Source organism: Podarcis raffonei, chromosome 8, assembly GCF_027172205.1.
Source record: "Podarcis raffonei isolate rPodRaf1 chromosome 8, rPodRaf1.pri, whole genome shotgun sequence".
NCBI lineage: Eukaryota > Metazoa > Chordata > Lepidosauria > Squamata > Lacertidae > Podarcis > Podarcis raffonei.
The window spans coordinates 62,126,113-62,144,367 of NC_070609.1; the positions used below are offsets into that span (position 1 = coordinate 62,126,113).

Consider the following 18,255-nt stretch of genomic DNA (forward strand, 5'->3'; position numbering starts at 1 on the left):
TCTGCCATGGATGCTTTGGGAGATGATCAGGAGTCATACCAGAGCCACTTAAGAGCACGCACTGCATGGTGTCTGTAATAGCATGGGGAGGCGTTGATCCCCAGCCTCTGAATGCATGATTAAGTCCGGCCTGGCCACCTCTATGCTCCCCCCTACTCCAGATTTCCAAGCATCTGTTGAGAGGTGGTAATGCTGGGCTTAGCGGCAAGGTCGGAGGCCACAGATGACCAGCATTTTGTACAGTTGCAGGAGGCATATGGTGAGCTTGTAATTGGTTGCTGCAGGGATCCCAGTTGTCTGAATCTAGCTTGTCAAGGCATATCTCTATCTCTGTTGTTGTTGTTGTTAATAATAATAATAATAATAACAATAATATCATCATCATCATCATCACCGTGGTCAATATTAGTTTTCTATCCTGCCCTTCCTCTCAGAGCAGCCCAGAGCTAAAAACACAATATAACTAAAGGTAAAGCAACAGCTTATGTGAAACTTTCAAAAACAGTTAAAGACACCTGAAATCATTGAGAACATCTTAAGCACGCAAAACAGTCACATATTCTTACAACTGATAATTTCTAGATGATGGGGAGCAGCATCTTTCAGTCACTCAATGCCGGGGTGTGACGTTTTTAAATTCCTTCTGAAGGTGAGTAAAGAGGGGGCCACACACACCTCACTGGGGAAGGCGCTTCTCAAAAGGGGAGCCACCACCGAGAAGTCCCAGTTGTGGGTCAGCACCCAGAGTCAATCTGCTAGTTGTAGGGCCTGAGATGGTTGATACTGGGGGAGGCACTCTTTTAAGTTCTTGGGTCCCAAGCAGTTAAGTTTGTGGGTCCACAAGTGATAACACCTTGAATTGGGCCTGGTGGCTCACTGGCTAGCAGTGCAGAGCTTTCAGGACTGGTAGCACATGGGAACTTGAGAGAAGATACTCAGACACTCATCCAATACTCAGTGTGCTGCATTCAAGCACAGTGGGTTAACTGTGCACTGTCCCCTCAAACACAGCTGAGCCTCCCCTCTCCCAATCCCCAGATATGTGCATATTGGATCACTTCCAAGGGTCCATAGAGGAAGCCTTGTCTTGAGAACCCCCCAAATCCTGTTGCTGGGTTTATCTTTTAAAGCAGGGATGGGAAGCCCAGCTATTGCTAGGCTCACCTCTGCCCCAGTCAACATGGCCAGTGGTCATGTGCAGTTCATAAGGCAGAAACAGTGACAAGCTTTAAAGTCCCATCTACTTAAGCAGGCATTCCCGGCTCATGAAATCCATCACGTTCTGTTTTATTATTTATTGATATTTAACTGTATGTTTTATTGATGACTCCTCTGTTTGTACTGATGTATTTTGTTGTTGTTGTTTGGTTTTAAATGTTGTATGTACACTTTTCTTCTTCAAATTATCTTACTGTGTTTTATGTAAACTGGTTAGGGATTTTGCATATTAAATGGTATATGAGTATGCTGATACTGGCTATGATGAATGAGGAAGCCTGTCAAGGTGTTGGCCAAGATAGTTATATGGAGCCTCCATTTCCAGGACCACTATACCTCTGAATGTCAAAGACTGGGAGCATCATAGGGTAAGTCTGAAAGCTGCTCTGTGCTGAGTTCATCAGGTTACGTATTGTCTGTATACAGACTGGATGCAGCTCTCTAGGCTTCAGAGTTCAGGCAGGAAGTAGCCTTTTTTCTGAGCCCTTCAGCCATTGCTGAAGGGCTGCTGAGTCTGTGTCCTGTTTGTTTGATGCTTCCTGGAGGCATCTGCCAGCCATGGCTGGGAAAGAGACTGCAGGAGAAGATGGATTGTCGGTCTGATCCAGCAGGGGCTCTTCTCCTGTGACATCTGTCTCCCAAAATCCGTCTCGCAGTTCTTCATTGGTGTTGACCTTCTTGTGACATTAAAAGTGATGTCCTTCAGAGGCTCCCAGCTAATAGGCTCACTCAAGTCAAACTTGTTTAGATGCAATCTTTTAAATAAAGAAATAAAGTCTGTAAGAAAGAAGAAAAAAACCGAAATGCCAAGGAAGACACGCTGAGCCACAATTCTGGAACGAAACACTCAGATTACTGCGGCATTTTCAAGGAGAATCAAAGCATATGGTGGCATAATGGAGCATGAATTTACAGCAGCAAAGATGTACGCTACAGATTAAAGCTTCATCTGGGAGGACAGAACTGCTGTGCAGCAGAAAACTCCCGGCTCTTGCCTTTGCTCCTGCCACTACCAGACAGCAAAATAATGATTTTGGTAGAGCGAGGGCTCCCTCTGCTGGGAATAAGATTGTGCTCTTGTTTATCCACCCATCCACACAAAAAGAGCCCTGAAGTTAGATCAGGCCAAGTACTGTATGGGAAACGCTGAATCCTTAGCAGCAATGAATGAACATAAGAAAAAACCTGAAGCTGCATTTGGCTGAAGGGAGCTCAACTACTCCAGCATCCTCTCCTCATAGTGGCCAATCAGACGCCCACTATGGAAAGCCCATAAGCAGGACCCGAGCGCAAGAGCACTCTTCCCCTCCTTATGGATCCCCAACAACTGACATTCAAAGGCAAAAGGCCTCCAACAAAAAATGTGCTTGTCCTATCAGTCTTAAGGCCTTAACTACACATGGTGTGTGTGTGCTTGCACAGCTCCAAAAAAAGAGGAAGTTTGTCAATAAAAAGGAGACCTAATAATAGGACACAAATTTGTTTAAAACTTACATATGTTTATACATTTTCTCTACATCCCCCCGCCGTTGCAACTCAAGCTCTCGGGATTTCCCTCCTTCCTTCACTGGAGGTTTTAAGCAAGAGGTTGTATGCCCATCTGCCAGGGATTATTGAGCTGGTGGTTCCTGCAGGGGGTTAGACTAAATGACCCTTAGGGGTCCCAGCTAACTCTTCGATTCTATGATTTTACGACATGTATATGTCAGTTTGCATTTCTTTGTACAGAAAGTATTGATCTGATGTGTAGGGGTCTCCCCTATTCTAATTAATTCAAGAGGGTTCTGGAAGTTTCTGTGTGTAAAAGAAACAAACAGAGGGTTCATTATGTTTGGGTTATACCTTCAGAGAAGCTGAGTACAGTTGGCTTAAACTGGTTCTCGTATCTCTTTCTGTCAAGGTCATGCTGACTATAATAATAGGCCAGGAGGAGCCTGGGTTTCACTTTTCTCTTTCTGCCTTTCTTTCCTTTTGGTGTGGTGTTCTATACATAGTATGCTTAGTTGTTAAGGTTTAGACTTATAAGAAGTTACTATAAATTAAAGTCAAGTCTGCTGCACCTGGATTTCTTATGGACAGTGCTAATCCTGAATGTTTTGGATTTGTGATCATTATACTTATTTGCCTTCAGTAGCAGTAAAGTTCTGCTGGGTGAAATATTAATTGCCTATGGTCTGTTTTGGGAGAATCTTGCAACGTGTTTAAGTTTTTACTCTGCTAACTATACGTCGGAGTTCTGCTCTGGATCAATATTGAGCAGAATTTCATGACAGTATTGGAGAAGCTACATCTTATTGGACCCAGTGGGCGCTTACGATAACTTCTGAGTAGGCGAGCATTGATCGTTTGCTCACCAACTTTCTCTCTCTCTCTTAAGCTCAGGTGGTAGAGCGCGAGACCCTTACTCTCAGGGTCGTGGGCGAAAGATTCCTCGTGAAAACCCTCGTGGTCTGATTCTATTGATGGCTCTTCCTTTGGTCTGTTCGGCGCTCGGCTTCCGCTGCCTGTGCTATAATTCCTCCTCTCGGTGCGTGATTGCGTTGGCCTCGCCTGCTCTTGCGCCGGCGCACTAACGCGAACGGGAGAGATTGAAGAGAGAAGCGGCCCCGCCCACGTCGCGCGTCACCGACGTCTCGTCTCTAGCCATGGCGGACGAGGAGCTGGAGGCGCTGCGCAAGCAGAGGATGGCCGAGCTGCAAGCCAAGCACGGGGTGAGCGGAGCGGAGGGCGCCGGGCCTGGACCGTCCCCTCACACGCGGGCGGGCGTCGCCTTCGGCGCTTCGCCCGGTGTCCTGGCCCACAGGCGAGGCCCCTCTAGCCGGCCGGCCAGAGGAAGGGCGGGCCTGGGCCTTCGGTTTTAATTGCATGGCGCTAGTCCTCACTGCGGGCTCAGGGCCGCCTCAGGCGTGGGAGGCAAGGCGGGAGGGGCGCAGAGACCACTCTGGGAGAAGTCAGAGGAAGAGACCCGTGTTTTGTGTATTATGCATGTCTGTATACACACACACACATGTGTTGGGATTATTTCCAGTGCTACATACCTACTCATTAAGGAAACCCATTGAGTTCAATGGGGCTTGGCGCCCACGAAAGTGTATATACAGGGGTGGCCGCGTATCTCTTTATTTTCAGGGTTTCCACTTCTTTTTTTCAGCAAAAAAACCCCAAAGCAGCTTACACCCAATATTAACACAAACACCTCCCTTTAAAAAAATATGAAGTTAACCAGTTGAAAGAGAGAAAACAAGGACTGATGGTGCTGTTGGTTTGGGTTTTTTGTGTTTACCCTACATGGGCTTTTGTGCATGATTGTTGTCAACCCTAAGTCCCCCCAGCCCCCCAAAAAACCCCATATTTATCCGTGTAACCACCACGGGAGAGGTAAGTTAGGCCCAAGGTGGCCCAGCTAGTGTCATAGCTGAGTGGGGATTTGAACCTGTGTCTCCATGGTTGTATTCTGACATTGGTTATGCCACCCTGGCTCTGAATGGGAGGGAGCAGGGGTTCTATGATTCGGCCACTGTCTGGAAATAGGGCTCAGTGATTGTCAGTCCCAGCACCAAATGCAGCTCTTGGAAGGTTCTTAAATGACTTTGCTCCACTGCCCCACACTCAGCTGCCAACCTGAAGAAGGGGCTTGTGTAGAAAGCACTTATCAGTCATCCACTAAGGTGGGCCTGTCAAATCTAGCCATTGACTAGGAATTTAGAGCCAGCCTTTGCAAAAACATTAATGGTACACATCTTTTTTGCCAGCTCACCTGTTATTATATGCCCATTTGTGGCATCAAAGGAAAAAAGAAACTTATGTGAAGTTTTCTTGCCTGGTGACCTACAGGCAATTCTTACCACAGTTTGCAGGCATGTATTAAGTAACTTGTCCATCTGTGGGGCTGAAGAATAGCTACCGTATTTTTCGCTCTATAGGACGCACTTTTTCCCCTCCAAAAATGAAGGGGGAAAGTGTGTGCGTCCTATGGAGCGAATGCAAGCTTTCGCTAAAGCCTGGAGGGCGAGAGGGGTCGGTGCGCACCGACCCCTCTCGCGTTCCAGGATTCAGGAAGCTATCCGCAAGCCTGCGGAGCCCAGCGGGAACTCCCACTGGGCTCCGCAGGCTTGCGGATAGCTGCCTGCAGCCCGGGGAGCGTGGCGCTGTGCACTTCGGGCAGCTCTCCACAAGCCCGGCGGGAGGGTTTTTTTTCCTATTCTCCCCCTCCTATGGTCCAGTGCGTCTAATAGAGCGAAAAATACGGTACTTTCCCATCTTGATTGGTAGATTCTGTATTACCTGAAGGTTGTGTACTTGAACACCCTCAAAAGTTGACTCTCATCTTTTAGGATCTAGTGCCTTCTCCCTACCTGGGAGCAGTAATAGCTGTGCATTTATGAGTTTTTCTGTATGAGAACAGTCCTGGCCTTATATGTGTACTTTAGCGTTTGTTTGTTTGTTTGTTTGTACTTCTTCAGTGGTGCTATGCTTTACTACTAAACTGGTTCTTATTTCTAACATTTCAGGATCCTTCCAGTGACATCGCACAGCAAGAAGCAAAACAGAGGTAACAGAGGGGATGAAAACAAAAGCCGCCTTTTTGGTAGACTGACATCCCTTTATTACATCGTGCACAGTAGCGGGAAGAAGGCATCCCTTCACATCTTAGGGGTTTTTTTTGCTAGTATGATTGTATCCTGTAATCAGTATTACCACATGACTGGAAGCATGTTGTGAGATACATCTACTGGGAGTCATCCAGATTCATGTCTCTGCAGGCGTGATGTTGGGATAAAATTAACTTTTAATATAATAATAAAAATAAATTTATAGGAAAAATGAAGGTGAAACAAATAAACAGCAACAGAGGTATGGGCTGCCATGTTTGCATTTATTACTAAATTAAGTGTGATTTAGAGGCAGAAACAGAAGAGAGACAGAACACTGAGACCAGTAGAGTTTTCCCCCTTTTTGTCATTCTCCTTAAATAAGGTTGCTATCCTTTTTGTCTCTATTAGATCTTTACAATGCACATACTCTTCTAAATGGGTGTGTAATCTTCCTGCATCAAGAGCCCACTGTTAAACGAGTGAGAGTTTAACCTTTGTAGGGGTTTGGTACTGAGCCATGAATGTGTTTCAAGTTTCCATAGTTGGATTCTCTTTCCCAGATAATAATAAATGAATTTGTGCTCAAATTCCACAGTAAATTCCATAAGGATAATAGTTTAAATGGCTTAAATATAAAGGAGTACTAGCAATGTCTAAATATGAAACTTCCTGTTGTACAAAATGGTCAGTGTGTTTCACTTGCAATGCACTGCACATGTTCTGAAGCTGTAATTTATCTGCATAATTTTTATATTACAGAGAATCAGAAATGAGGAATAACATTTTGGCTCAGCTTTTAGATCAAGCAGCTCGTGCCAGATGTAAGTATCCATGGTGTATCTGACCAACTTCTAAAACCTTTCTCTGAGTCCATCTTACTTAGATTGCACATACTTAACTTTACTAAAGGAAGATAATACAGTGTTTTGGGTCCAGTGCTAGGCACACTAATGTGGAGAGTAGGTTTCAATTCTCACTACATTTGCTTTTTGTGTTCTAAGGAGGATACAGAGGAGACGCCACTGGATACTACTTTCTGAACTTATTGTTGATATATAGTTAATTATTCTAGAATTGTCATTAGTGAGGACTGCTGAGTTAAAAGCTGCTTCTGCACAATACTGTAGTAAATGTAGAATTCATTCCTAAATGTATTGGTGGGTGCTAAGCTAGGACTATGGACTGGAGTTGACCTCAAGAGGATGGTTGACTGTTCCCCTTTGCACATATCTGCAGCTCTTGTCAGTTGCTCCTGGACCCTGAAGCACTGCAGTCTGAAGGCATTACTCTGGACTTTTCCCCCAGTCTAAAAGTTGAGTGGAATGGAACAATCAGAAAGCAGGAGGGAAATGTAAAGATCCTAATAAGCCATGTTTGAACAAAGCAGTATACCGAGTTCCTTAAAATACAGTTTTCCTTTTTCATAAGACCAGGCATAGATCAGTAATCCATCTTAAAATAACAGTTCAAGGCCTTTTGCAGTACTGTGAATAATAAGTCTTGCCTGACTTTAGTAATCTGGTTGTACTTTTAAAAAATTGCAAAATATCTGTTTTCCTTTTTCAGTAAGTAATTTAGCGCTTGTGAAACCAGAAAAGGCAAAAGCGGTGGAGAATTACCTCATACAGATGGGCAGGTTTGGACAGTTAGGTGGGAAGGTAAGTGGAATCTCTGTCATGACTTCTTGATGAATCCAATATAGGAAATAACTTTCATGAAATACAGATTTATAAATAAATGTTCAAAGGCAGGCAGGCTTTGTGCATCACACAAAGCCGTGGTTTCGATTTAACCAGTTTATTGAACACACCATGAATCGCCTCACAGACTAGCAAACAAGCTGTTGCTTGTTTCTCTGACATTTGGCTTGTTTTCCACCTGTTCCTGCTTTATGTCTTTGTTGCCCAACAAAATGATGGTCAAGCAAGGGTTTGGATATCATGCTAAACCACAGTGATAACAAGCCGTGGTTAGGAAGGCTACAAACAACCATGGCTTCACCTTGTGGTTTGTTAGTAGAAAGCAAACACTGGTTATTCTGCTGGACTGAGTTTGCTGTTGCCTGAAAACAGAATGCCAAATTAGATGGATCTCTGTCTCATTTGGCAAGATAATTCTTACACATCCTGCAAAACATTGATTTATAAGCTTTGAAAAGTTGTACTATTATAAGATAATTCTCTAGCCTCTTCACACTTCTTTCCAAATCGCGTTTTTTAGTCTTCTATAAAAAGTTGATGAATCGCTTTATGTGACATGGGGGATAGCAGATTACCTGTTAATGATGCTGTGGTGGTGGTCTTTGCTGTTTGGTTTTGTCCTTCCACTGTCATGATGCTCTGGATGAAAGTGTTACCTGTGTTTAGTGTTTAAGTTACTTGTATAGGGTGTGTCCTTCTGCCCCCAGAGGGAGGCGAGGAGGAAATGTGCCATTCCCACCAAATGAGTATCTGCTACATGAGATTGTTTTTTTACTTCCTAGGTAACTGAACAAGGGTTGATAGAAATACTTGAAAAAGTGAGTCAGCAAACTGACAAGAAAACAACAGTAAAGGTAGGGCATCTTAAAAACTGGAGCCTGTTCGCCAATGGTAGAGTGGTCGCAGGATCACAGCATAGCCAGTATTCTTTGTTAAAGGTTTACTACATCTGCATGCTTCTTCCTGTATGAAGCTGACAGCTTATACAGAGCAGAAAATCTGTATATGGCTACTGCTTACAGTTTGGTGGGGTGGGAGTGGCCAGAAATGCAGCCTTGAACTCTTGGAAAGAGTAGGCAGGTGACTTCATCTCCTAGCTTAGTGCTGTAGTGCTTCGCTCTAAGATGAGAGACAAAATATCCTCCAGTTTGTTCTTTAGAGCACGCTTTAATCAGTCCAGGAGATAAAGCTGCTGGGGCCACTTCCTGCAGTTTGGTGGGAGGATGTAGCCTACAAGCTGGCCCCTCTCTCTTGATGTAAAGACTATACTATTGTAATAGATTTGCTTACATGCATCTTGAAAATACATCTAGCAATGCAGCAAGGCAATGAGCAAAGACTTGGGTATTGACTTTTAGGCTGGGCAGGTGTGAGATAGGCAGCTGGCAAAGAACCTGGGAGCTTCCTTGCTTCACGCAGCTCTCTGCTTGCTCTTGTTCTCATAACACAAACAGGGAATTCTTCTGGCTGGAGGAGAAGCAGCTCTTGTTGATTAAACTTGGCCTCAAAGTTATTTTCACCTACACTGTGTTTTCTCCCCTAGTTCAACAGAAGGAAAGTTTTGGATTCTGATGAGGAAGATTAATTGGTGAAAGGCGTATCATCTGGCGTATGTCAAGGAAAGTGTGCTGTGCCTGGCAGAAGCATAGATGAAAAGTTTACACTTTTTTTTCCTGTACACATTTTTTTTATATAAAGGGATGATATTGTGTTCTGTATAATAAAATTAAGTGAAATGGTTTTCTTAGACCGTTTTTATAGCAGAGGCCTGAGAAGTTGTGGTTCACTCCCCATCACTTGGGACTTCATTTTTCCTTTGGACACTGCTATGCCACTGGCACCTGTGGGCAGCATGCTCGTCGTACTTCAGTGGCAACAGGATGCATAGTAACCCAGCAGGAAATGAGAAAAGCTGCGTTGCAAGCAGCCTGCTGGTTTTGTCAAAGTTAGTAGAGTTGCATGTGCAGGCTAAATAGTTCACAGGATACAAGATTTTGATTTGAATATGTAAGATTCAATGTTTATACAGAGGCTGCTGTATAAACATGGCATTCATGATCCTTTAACCACGGTTGAAGGATTTGGAACAGCCATGGAATTTCCCCATCCATGTGCAAGCTCCCCCTCCCCTTTCTCCCGAGGATGGTAACTAGAATTTGCTGTTAGGGTTTTTAAAGCCGTTTCAGCATCCTAATGGACAGCAAATCCCGGTTAGCGTGGTTTTGAAGCATTGGTCTTCAGTTGGCATGTTGGGGCCTGATCTAAGGTAAATTGCAACAGGAGCACCACCACTGTACAGATAGGTTAGAAAATTAAGAAACTGGTCCCCAAATGCATGTGTTGGTCCCCAAATGTTGAAAACTACTGGTTTAAATGTTAAAGGATCATGATGTAATGTGTGAGTTACATGTCATGTCCGCTTGGGTACTGGAACACTTGCAGTTTCACTGAACCAAAGCCAGAGGGGTTGGTTGTTGATCAGAATATGGTTCCATGATACAGTATCTTGCTGGATGATCTGTTGGATTGAAAATTAGATAAATCTTGGTTGGCACGCTATGAAACTTGAAATAACGTGTGCTTGGGAAATATTTCTCTCAAGAGATGTCTTTCCCCATCCCTTGCCATACATTTGCTAATAGCATGAGTGATTGAGAATGATGCAACCAAAGTCAGGATCTTTAAAGCCCTTTTCATTTCAACAGAAGACTTAAGCATGTGCTTAAATCTTTCGTATTAAAATTATTTAAAGGTTTAACAGCAGCTGGATTCTCTCTTAAATATTTTTGCAACGCAGAACTGTGTAGACCAGGTGGTGAACCTTTGGCTCACCAGATGTCGCCAAACTGCAATTCCTGTCATCTCGCAGGCTAAAGGTTGGTAGCAGACAAAACAGATTTGTTCTTATCCAAACTGCCTCCTTTTCTCAGGCAGTTATTGAAACAGCTGCCTAATTCCCCTGGCCATCATGGTGCCATTGTGACTTCTGGTTGTGCCTTTTTGTTGAATGCAAAATGAAATGGTTTTTGTATGTCTACTGTACCAACATCCCATGTAAGGCAGACTGTAAAAGGAGGAGGGGTTTGACCCTCTTCTTCACTGTGGAAGTGGAACATATATAATAAGAGCTTTGAAACATATTAAAATCTTTCCATAAAGAAACCGGAGTTGTAGAGAGCAGTTATTTGTCCATTGTAATTGTATTAAAGACACTATAATTAGTGCACATTGACACTGGTGCACTAATTGTTTACAGCTGTGGCCAAATGCCTCTTTCTTTGGGATAAAGCAGGGAAGACACCATTCCCCGTGTCTCTGGGTGCTGTAAAGCATTAGGCACTGATTTTTGAAAAAACCAATGCATGTTGCTCCCTGCCCCCTCTACAATGCTCATATCAAACTTGATAATTTTTCACAATTGCATACAAGGGAACTTGTTTACATTGGAGGCTTAGGATGACCCAGAATGCATTGCTTTTCTCCTGCTTCCAGACTCCACAGAAGCACCCATACCTTCATGCAACTAGATCTGTGTTGCTAAAACTGGAACATGAGCAACAGCCTATAAAGTTTTCAGAAAATGCTTTATGGCAGCAGCTCCCATCAACCAGCAAGCTGCAATTCATGACTTACCATAAATAAAGAGTCCCACATTAAGAGCATAGATTCGTTAATTTTACTATTTCTTTCTCTCTCCCATCATTTGGCACAAGTCAAAGGCATGTAAGAAAACTAGGTGAACTCAATTACTTAGTAGAAAAATATACTTTTCCTTGTCCTTCAGGAGCCCACTAGCATTCTACCTTTTTATATACCTTGCACTAACATTCTGAACAGAGAAATATTAAACAATAAAAACCCAATGTATTGTTTACAAATATTACATAAAAACAGAATTGGAATTGACAAAAGTTATTGTGCTGTTCAAGTGATAATTCAACCCCTCTTAAAAATAAAAATAAAGAATGGAATGTTTACCAAAATGACGCTCCATTACTAAAAGTGCCCCCATCTATCAATCTGGAAGTGTCTTTTCAAGTAAGGTCAACTAAGCAGCTCTTCCAAGACCCGGTGGATACAGATGTACTCTCTAGCTAGACTCATTGCATTTAGTGGAATCATATTATTGTGCCATGCATATTTGCTATTTTAAATTAAATAGGGTAAGATTGTAGTCTCAATACAAGTATTTGAGAATATGTTCACTAATGTGGGCTGCTACATAAAATAAAATGATTCAAAATCCAAGTCTCAACTCTGCTAGTCCTGCTCTCCAAAAGAAGATGTACCCTTTGTTTATAAAACAGTGACTATAACATCCCTCACTTCCAACTACCCATATATGGCCCATGTTTCAATAAAATAAATGAGAACCAAAGGATCTGTGCAATCTTGCCCTTTGTGTCAAACTATGCTGCCGGTGTGTGTAATTCCTTTCAACAATTGGTGTAAACTAGTAGTGCAAAAATGGAAAGAAACCGCTGTCTTTTCAAACTATAATTATGTAGGCCTTGGAAGTCCCATAGGTATTCTGTTCCAAACTTACACCCATTACAGTTATATCTGATTTCAAGACTTCAAGTACAGACTAATGTGTCTCATAGTTTTTGATATCTCCATATACATCTCAGTTGTGTGTGTGTTTAAAATGGATCACACCTGTTGGGTTTTGTGGATCCAACCGCAAATAAACAGCCCTTCTGTCTCCAACTGCAAACTGTGTTGGTTGAGGGAGGAGAGGTTCCTCTTCCTGCCAGTCTTCACATTGCAGTTTTGAATGCCTTGATCCTAAGGATTCTTTGATTCTTGAAGGGAGTGGAACTGACGCCAATTGGTGTTGTTGCTGCTGCTGCTGTTGTTTTTGGTGACAAACTTGCTTCCTTGCCAGTGTTTTCGAAAGCATCAATCATCAGAGCAGCCTTCCAGTGAAGAAACAGGGGGATCTCTGGATAAATTGTGGATGTCATCTGCATCTGAAAGGGCCACATTAACCGTGTGTCTCCGATGCATTAGTTTACTTCTAAGAGGCGCTGCTGCCACATCAGACTCGACTTCATCCAGTGTGGGCTCCCCTCTGCTGCCGGAGTCAAGGATCTGCATCCTGCTTTGTTTTAAAGGATCCACGGGCTTTAGCTTGCTCTTATCAAAGCTCTTAATAGCTAACTTGAGAATCAAAACAAAAAAGAACACGTTAAGATGCTTTATTTTTATCTGGCTGATAAATCTAAAGCAAATACCATTAAAAGTTTCTCCTACTAATCAGCTGCTACCCTCCTGTAACTTCAGCCCAGTGGGACAAGTCTGGCTTTCTGGGGCAGCAAAAAACAACTCTTTGCTTTCCTCTTTGTGAAAGCCTTTCAGGGATTTAAAGAGTGCTATCCTGCCTACCCCCGCCTCCAATATCTTTAACCAATATCTTTATTTTTTTCTCATCCCTGACCATCCTAATTGTCTTTTTCTGAACCAATTCATCTACTGGACCTCTCCACTAGATAACTAAAAATATAGGGGAGAAGGAATGGATCATTCAAGTAAGAGGCACTCCATATTGAGGAAGGGGCTATGGCTGGCACACCTGCCCTTCCAAGGAGGTCACAGTGGGAGACATCGGGATTCTCCCATTTTTATCTTCATAACAGGCCAGGTGTGACTGTTGAGTAAGCTTACAACCTACTCTGTAGCAAGTTGGGGTCTGAAATCGGGTCTCCCCAGCCATAGACTCTCGTCTATTATGCTGCATATCCAGCACATTTGTAGAACTAACACCCTAAGAATCTCAGCCACCACTTATTTCAGTTTGCAATTTTTGTAAACCGCTTTGAGGGCTTTTTCTACAACCAAGCAGTATATACATTTTATGAAATAAAAAAGTAAAAAAGCAAGCCCTTCATTTCAAACCTGTCTTCCTACCTGGTGCAGTAATTCATCATTAAAGTTAGGGACACTTTTATCTCTCGTTATAGTTTTCCGCAAGTCTTTTGACCTAAAGACACAAACAAACATGGTTAAAAGAAACTTGTTACATTTCGGTACAAGTCGCTCAGTACTGCAGTGTATCTCTGCCAGCCACCAGGTGGCGGTATTTCAGTAACAAAACCTGCTCCATTGCCTTTGCTGAAAATTCTTAATATTTGACCTTCCTGGGGTATAAATGTCATGAGTTGTCCTTTGGAGTCTAAGCGTACAAAGGTCAGAAGACAAGTCATTTCAATTTACCCTTAGGAGCATCAGCTACTTTTCCAACAGTCTAAATTAGGGACAGCCAGCTTGTGTATTGGATTCTTTATTCTCCAGCCACTAATTGAGACGTCACAGAGTGTTGTACAACCTGACCTCTTTGCAGGTGCTCAGGCTCTTTAAACAAAGTCAGCCCTACCTAAGCAGTGGAGGTGTCACTGTGACACACTTGGACATGGCTAGGACATCGTGAGTTGGATTCAAAAGTGCCCTTCCATTTGGGGTCCAACAGATACTCCTTTGAACTGATGTGGAGGGAGGCAATTTTGGCAATTTCCCTACATGCTCCATCTCGTCAGAGGGATGGTGAACTTTTCTAAATAGAACTGGAGGAGTGGCAGAGAGAAATCTGCAAAAATCACTCTGATCCATTTACAGGGGCCTCCACAGGATCAAAGCTCCCCATGTTCACAGAATGTCAACTTTCCGTGGGGCACCTTTGGATGTGGCCCTATTTATTGAAAAATATTTCTGTCTCCCTTTCTATATTTTAGGATTCACTAACCAGGTGGCATATGCAAAGGCTGGAACCAAAAGAGAAGCACAAGGGCTTTTCAGCCATTCTCTCTGCTGCAGCTCCCTGTGCAGTCTCCGAAAGTTGCCTCAAGTAGTAGAGACCTGACCGAGCTGAATTCTGTTAAGTACCAAATGGTGTGTCAGAAGGAAAAACTATGGTTGCCAGCATTGGAATAAGCCAATGTAATTGAACCAACTTCAAACCCTGGTTTGTTCTGATGCTAGTAACCATAGGTTTTTTTTTTCCAGTTTGGACAAAAGATGAAACAATAGTTAATTGAAGACCTCCTGGTGTGTTGGCTCATACAGTGATACCTTGGGTTAAGAAGTTAATTCGTTCTGGAGGTCCGTTCTTAACCTGAAACTGTTCTTAACCTGAAGCACCACTTTTAGCTAATGGGGCCTCCCGCTGCTGCCACACCGCCACTGTGCGATTTCTGTACTCATCCTGAAGCAAAGTTCTTAACCCGAGGTACGATTTCTGGGTTAGCGGAGTCTGTAACCTGAAGCGTCTGTAACCTGAAGCATCTGTAACCCGAGGTACCACTGTACTATGGAAGGGCTAAACGAAAGGTCAAAAAGCTTGTCCCAGCTCCTGCTCAAATGAAGACCTCAAACTCAGGTTACGGTTTCTATCAAAATATGGAATGTTTAGATCGGCACGACATAGGCAAGCCCTGTTCAAATGCACAGCAGGTGCTACACGTGTCTGCACAAGCAAATGCATTGATCCACCAATGACACTCCCCCTGCAACCCCTTTATGAAGGAAAGTGGGGAAAGTGGTGGGCACAGCAAGCCCAGTGAGCTTCATGGCCGTCGAGTGGGGATTTGAACCCTGGTCTCCCAGGTCCTAGTTTGACACTAACCACCACACCAGATTGGCTTGGAAGACATCCTGCAGCTCCAGCCCAATTGAAGACTGCATGCAGTGTTATCTGATGCTTTGGCAGTACTGGCAGGCAGCACTCGGAAGGCAGTTTTTGAAGCTTACTTGTTAAAGCGGTTGATTGACTGGACCAGCTGAAGGCGCCTGGCGACGAGATCGTCTGCTATCTCGGGAGATTTAAAACTGACTGCAGGTTTAAGTAACAAAAACCATTAAATTGGCATACTTCTTTAGCAATCAAGTCCACACAATCCTGAATTAAGAATAAATGAAAGCCACCTTCAGCTAACTTTTAAAAGCCACCGAAGCTGTAGAGATGCCTGAACAGCTTGGCATCATTGCTAGAGTGGGTCGAGAATCCTAAGATCCGCTCTGTGGCTGAACTCAGGCATCAGGAAGAATGAGGCGGGAATGAATCAGAAGAATGGACTGCACCACTTCAGGTGTTGGGAGGGGAGATCAAACCTTCCTCCCTTATATGCAGGGAAGTTTGAATACGTGTTTAATAAAGGTATTCTCACCTGCACGTCCATTCTGCCAGTGCAGGTGATTTGACCTCCTCATTCTGCTGCCTGCAGAACATGAAAATCACCCCAAACCCAGAAACTGGTTTTGTTCAACATGGCACCCTGTCTAGCATATGCTGTGCTCCATACATTCACATGGCCATCTGCAAAACATACAGGCTGAGCAGAAGGCCATGAAGCAACCTATGTGGCCCCCCGCATCACCACCCAGCCCACTCCCAAGCCTTTCAAAAATCCCTTCTTATGGCGAGGTCTCCTAGAATAAACTTCATGAGGATCAACTCCTTAGTGCTGGCGGCAGAAAACGGCAGGTGCAAAAATATCCCTGTGGGGATTGAATTACATTAGCAAGAATACTGGGCTGTTGTCAATCATTCCCACTTAGGGCAGGAAACAATCATCTTGGAGTAAACTGGGTGGGGCTATAAAAGGAAAGGCAGAGCCTTGTCCATCCCAGGTAACAACACCGGATCAGGGCTGGCTCCTGTTCTTTTTTAAAAAGAAAGCTTAGAATTATTTAAGCTGCCAGTGACATCTCTGCTTACACAACAGGAAAACAAAGGTATTTAGCTCTCCTGGGACAGATCTGACCCCAGGTGTTGGCACAAAGTGCATTAGGTAACATCTACCTGCATTAGGCAGGGATCAGGCACCTGCTCTGCATCTCCAGTAAGGAGGGTCAGGTGATGGGAAAGCTCTCTGGTTGAGACCCTAGGGCAGTGATGACCAAACTTGGCCCTCCAGCTGTTTTGGGACTACAATTCCAATCATCCCTGACCACTGGTCCTGTTAGCTAGGCATGATGGGAGTTGTAGTCCAAAAACAGCTGGAGGGCCAAGTTTGACCATCACTGCCCTAGGGAGCTGCTGGCAGCCTCAGTAGACAATGGGGAAATAGCTAGATCTGGCACATTCTTAGGTTCTTGCCCAAAAAAACTGAGCAGAGTAGCCACAGCAGCCCTTTTGCCAGCACTGGGGACAGGACATAGCCCAGTGGTAGAGTACATGCTTTGCATTAGAAAGTCCCAGATTCAATCCTTGTGTATTCACTTACAAGGATCTGAAGTAGTGGGTGATGCCTTTTTCTACCTGAGACCCTGGTGCTAAATGGACCAATGGACCAAAATGCCACACTCACTTTTTTTCCTGCTCTTCCCAGCCACGTGAGATCTGCAGTCAGTCTTTCTTCCCTCTTCTGAGGTTACTACGGTCCTCAGCAGCTCAAGGATACCCGATTTCTTTAAATTAGGTGGGACAAAAAGAGGAGGTAGTTTCTCATTTAAAAAATACTTTATTTTATTTTATTGCTGTATATTATATGAAGCTGCCCAACAGCACTGTTGTTTTGGTGGCTTGCAGCAAAAAAATGATCAAATACAATTAACATATAATAAAATAACATATTTCTAGCATAAGAACTTCCAGCACAACGAATGAAAATGCCACTTAACAGTGGTTCAGAACACTGTAAAAACAAGTTTTTAAAGGGCTGGGGTGTATAATAAAGAAGCAGGTACATTTTCCGAGCATCATGACCGTTCTGGATTCTTGGAATATTTTAGTACAGTCAAACAATATCTGACCAATCATTGATCAGCAAGCTAGTCCTACCAATTACCACACTCCTACTTTTGTTGTCTATGTCAGGGGGTCCCAAACTCCCACCCGCCCCCACCCATGGAGCATTTGAAAAATGTTGAGGGTCTTGTCAGACCTCTTCATAATATTTTTTGCCCATTGTAATAATTGGAATGCATTGTGCTAGATGCTGTATGTTTTTTTAATTGTGTTTTTACTGCTTTTTATTTCTTACATTTTCTTGTATTGCAATTTGGATCCCATAGAACTCAAAGGGCAAGTGTCCTTCGCAGACACTCTCAAATCCACCTGACTAAAGCTGTGGTCCACAAACCACCGTCCAGGAGCCCCTGATGTATGTCGCTTGAGAATTATAGCTTCAGGCTAAAGCTGGAGCCAATCACCCCCCCATTGAAATCTCTGGCTGATAATGCATCAGTCCAGATGGAGGCTGGTAGGCTTACTGTACTTGTGGGCTAGCAAGTTCCTCCTGTGGACAAATTGGCCACTTACAGGCTCAGCGTAGTCACAGGGCGTGCACTGTCTGTTGTTCCTAGCATGTGCTGATGCGCCGTGCTGCAGCAGGAGCCGCACCAAAGGCTCATAGCTCCCAATCACAGCTTTATGGAGAGGTGTGTTGCCTTGGTTGTTGGACAGGTTAACCGAGGCCCCGTTCTGAAGGGAAAGAAAGGATGGCAAAGGACATTCAAGCGATGATACTGAAAGGAGGTCACACGGAAACGGCAAGTTCTCATACTTCTTTCAGTATCTCAAAATGGTACCGATGAGGAAGTTGCATCAACTTTTACTATGTTATCTGTTGGGGGTCTGTGGCAGAGGATCTTTCCTGTCTCCCATCTGATCCTCTTAAACTTTAGATGGCAGGGATTGAACCTGCATGAAATGTATCTGCTCTGTCAGTACAAGACGGTCCCCCTCTCAAATTCTTCCTTTGACTTATTTACATCCCACTTTTCATCCAAGAAGCTGAAGGTGA

General features: G+C 43.7%; 2 protein-coding genes across 8 annotated transcripts in view; one reads left to right on the top strand and one right to left on the bottom strand.

Annotated features, from left to right (window-relative positions):
- Positions 1 to 3,804: 3,804 nt before the first annotated feature.
- Positions 3,805 to 10,675, top strand: PDCD5 (programmed cell death 5). Its single transcript, XM_053400359.1, has 6 exons — positions 3,805 to 3,929; positions 5,730 to 5,770; positions 6,573 to 6,634; positions 7,380 to 7,471; positions 8,296 to 8,367; positions 9,057 to 10,675. The coding sequence occupies exons 1-6, from the start codon at positions 3,864 to 3,866 to the stop codon at positions 9,096 to 9,098; spliced, it is 375 nt and encodes a 124-aa protein (XP_053256334.1). The 5' UTR covers positions 3,805 to 3,863; the 3' UTR covers positions 9,099 to 10,675.
- A 491-nt stretch (positions 10,676 to 11,166) lies between these two features.
- ANKRD27 (ankyrin repeat domain 27) overlaps positions 11,167 to 18,255 on the bottom strand; it is a 68,381-nt gene continuing 61,292 nt past the window's right edge. For all 7 annotated transcript variants that reach the window (XM_053400306.1, XM_053400309.1, XM_053400311.1 and 4 more), the window contains 5 exons: positions 17,772 to 17,933; positions 16,819 to 16,918; positions 15,260 to 15,341; positions 13,424 to 13,496; positions 11,167 to 12,676 (listed from right to left, as the gene is read on the bottom strand). In XM_053400306.1, the coding sequence (XP_053256281.1) occupies positions 12,416 to 12,676; positions 13,424 to 13,496; positions 15,260 to 15,341; positions 16,819 to 16,918; positions 17,772 to 17,933 (678 nt within the window). In that variant the 3' untranslated portion in view covers positions 11,167 to 12,415. The remainder of the gene's footprint in view (positions 12,677 to 13,423; positions 13,497 to 15,259; positions 15,342 to 16,818; positions 16,919 to 17,771; positions 17,934 to 18,255) is intronic.

Bases quoted from the DNA above. Each gene is read 5' to 3' on its own strand.
- PDCD5 (XM_053400359.1), top strand. From the start codon at position 3,864: ATGGCGGACGAGGAGCTGGAGGCGCTGCGCAAGCAGAGGATGGCCGAG. The intron at 5,771-6,572 runs GTAACAGAGGGG...TTTATATTACAG, and splicing joins CAGCAAGAAGCAAAACAGAG to AGAATCAGAAATGAGGAATA. The intron at 8,368-9,056 runs GTAGGGCATCTT...TTTCTCCCCTAG, and splicing joins ACAAGAAAACAACAGTAAAG to TTCAACAGAAGGAAAGTTTT.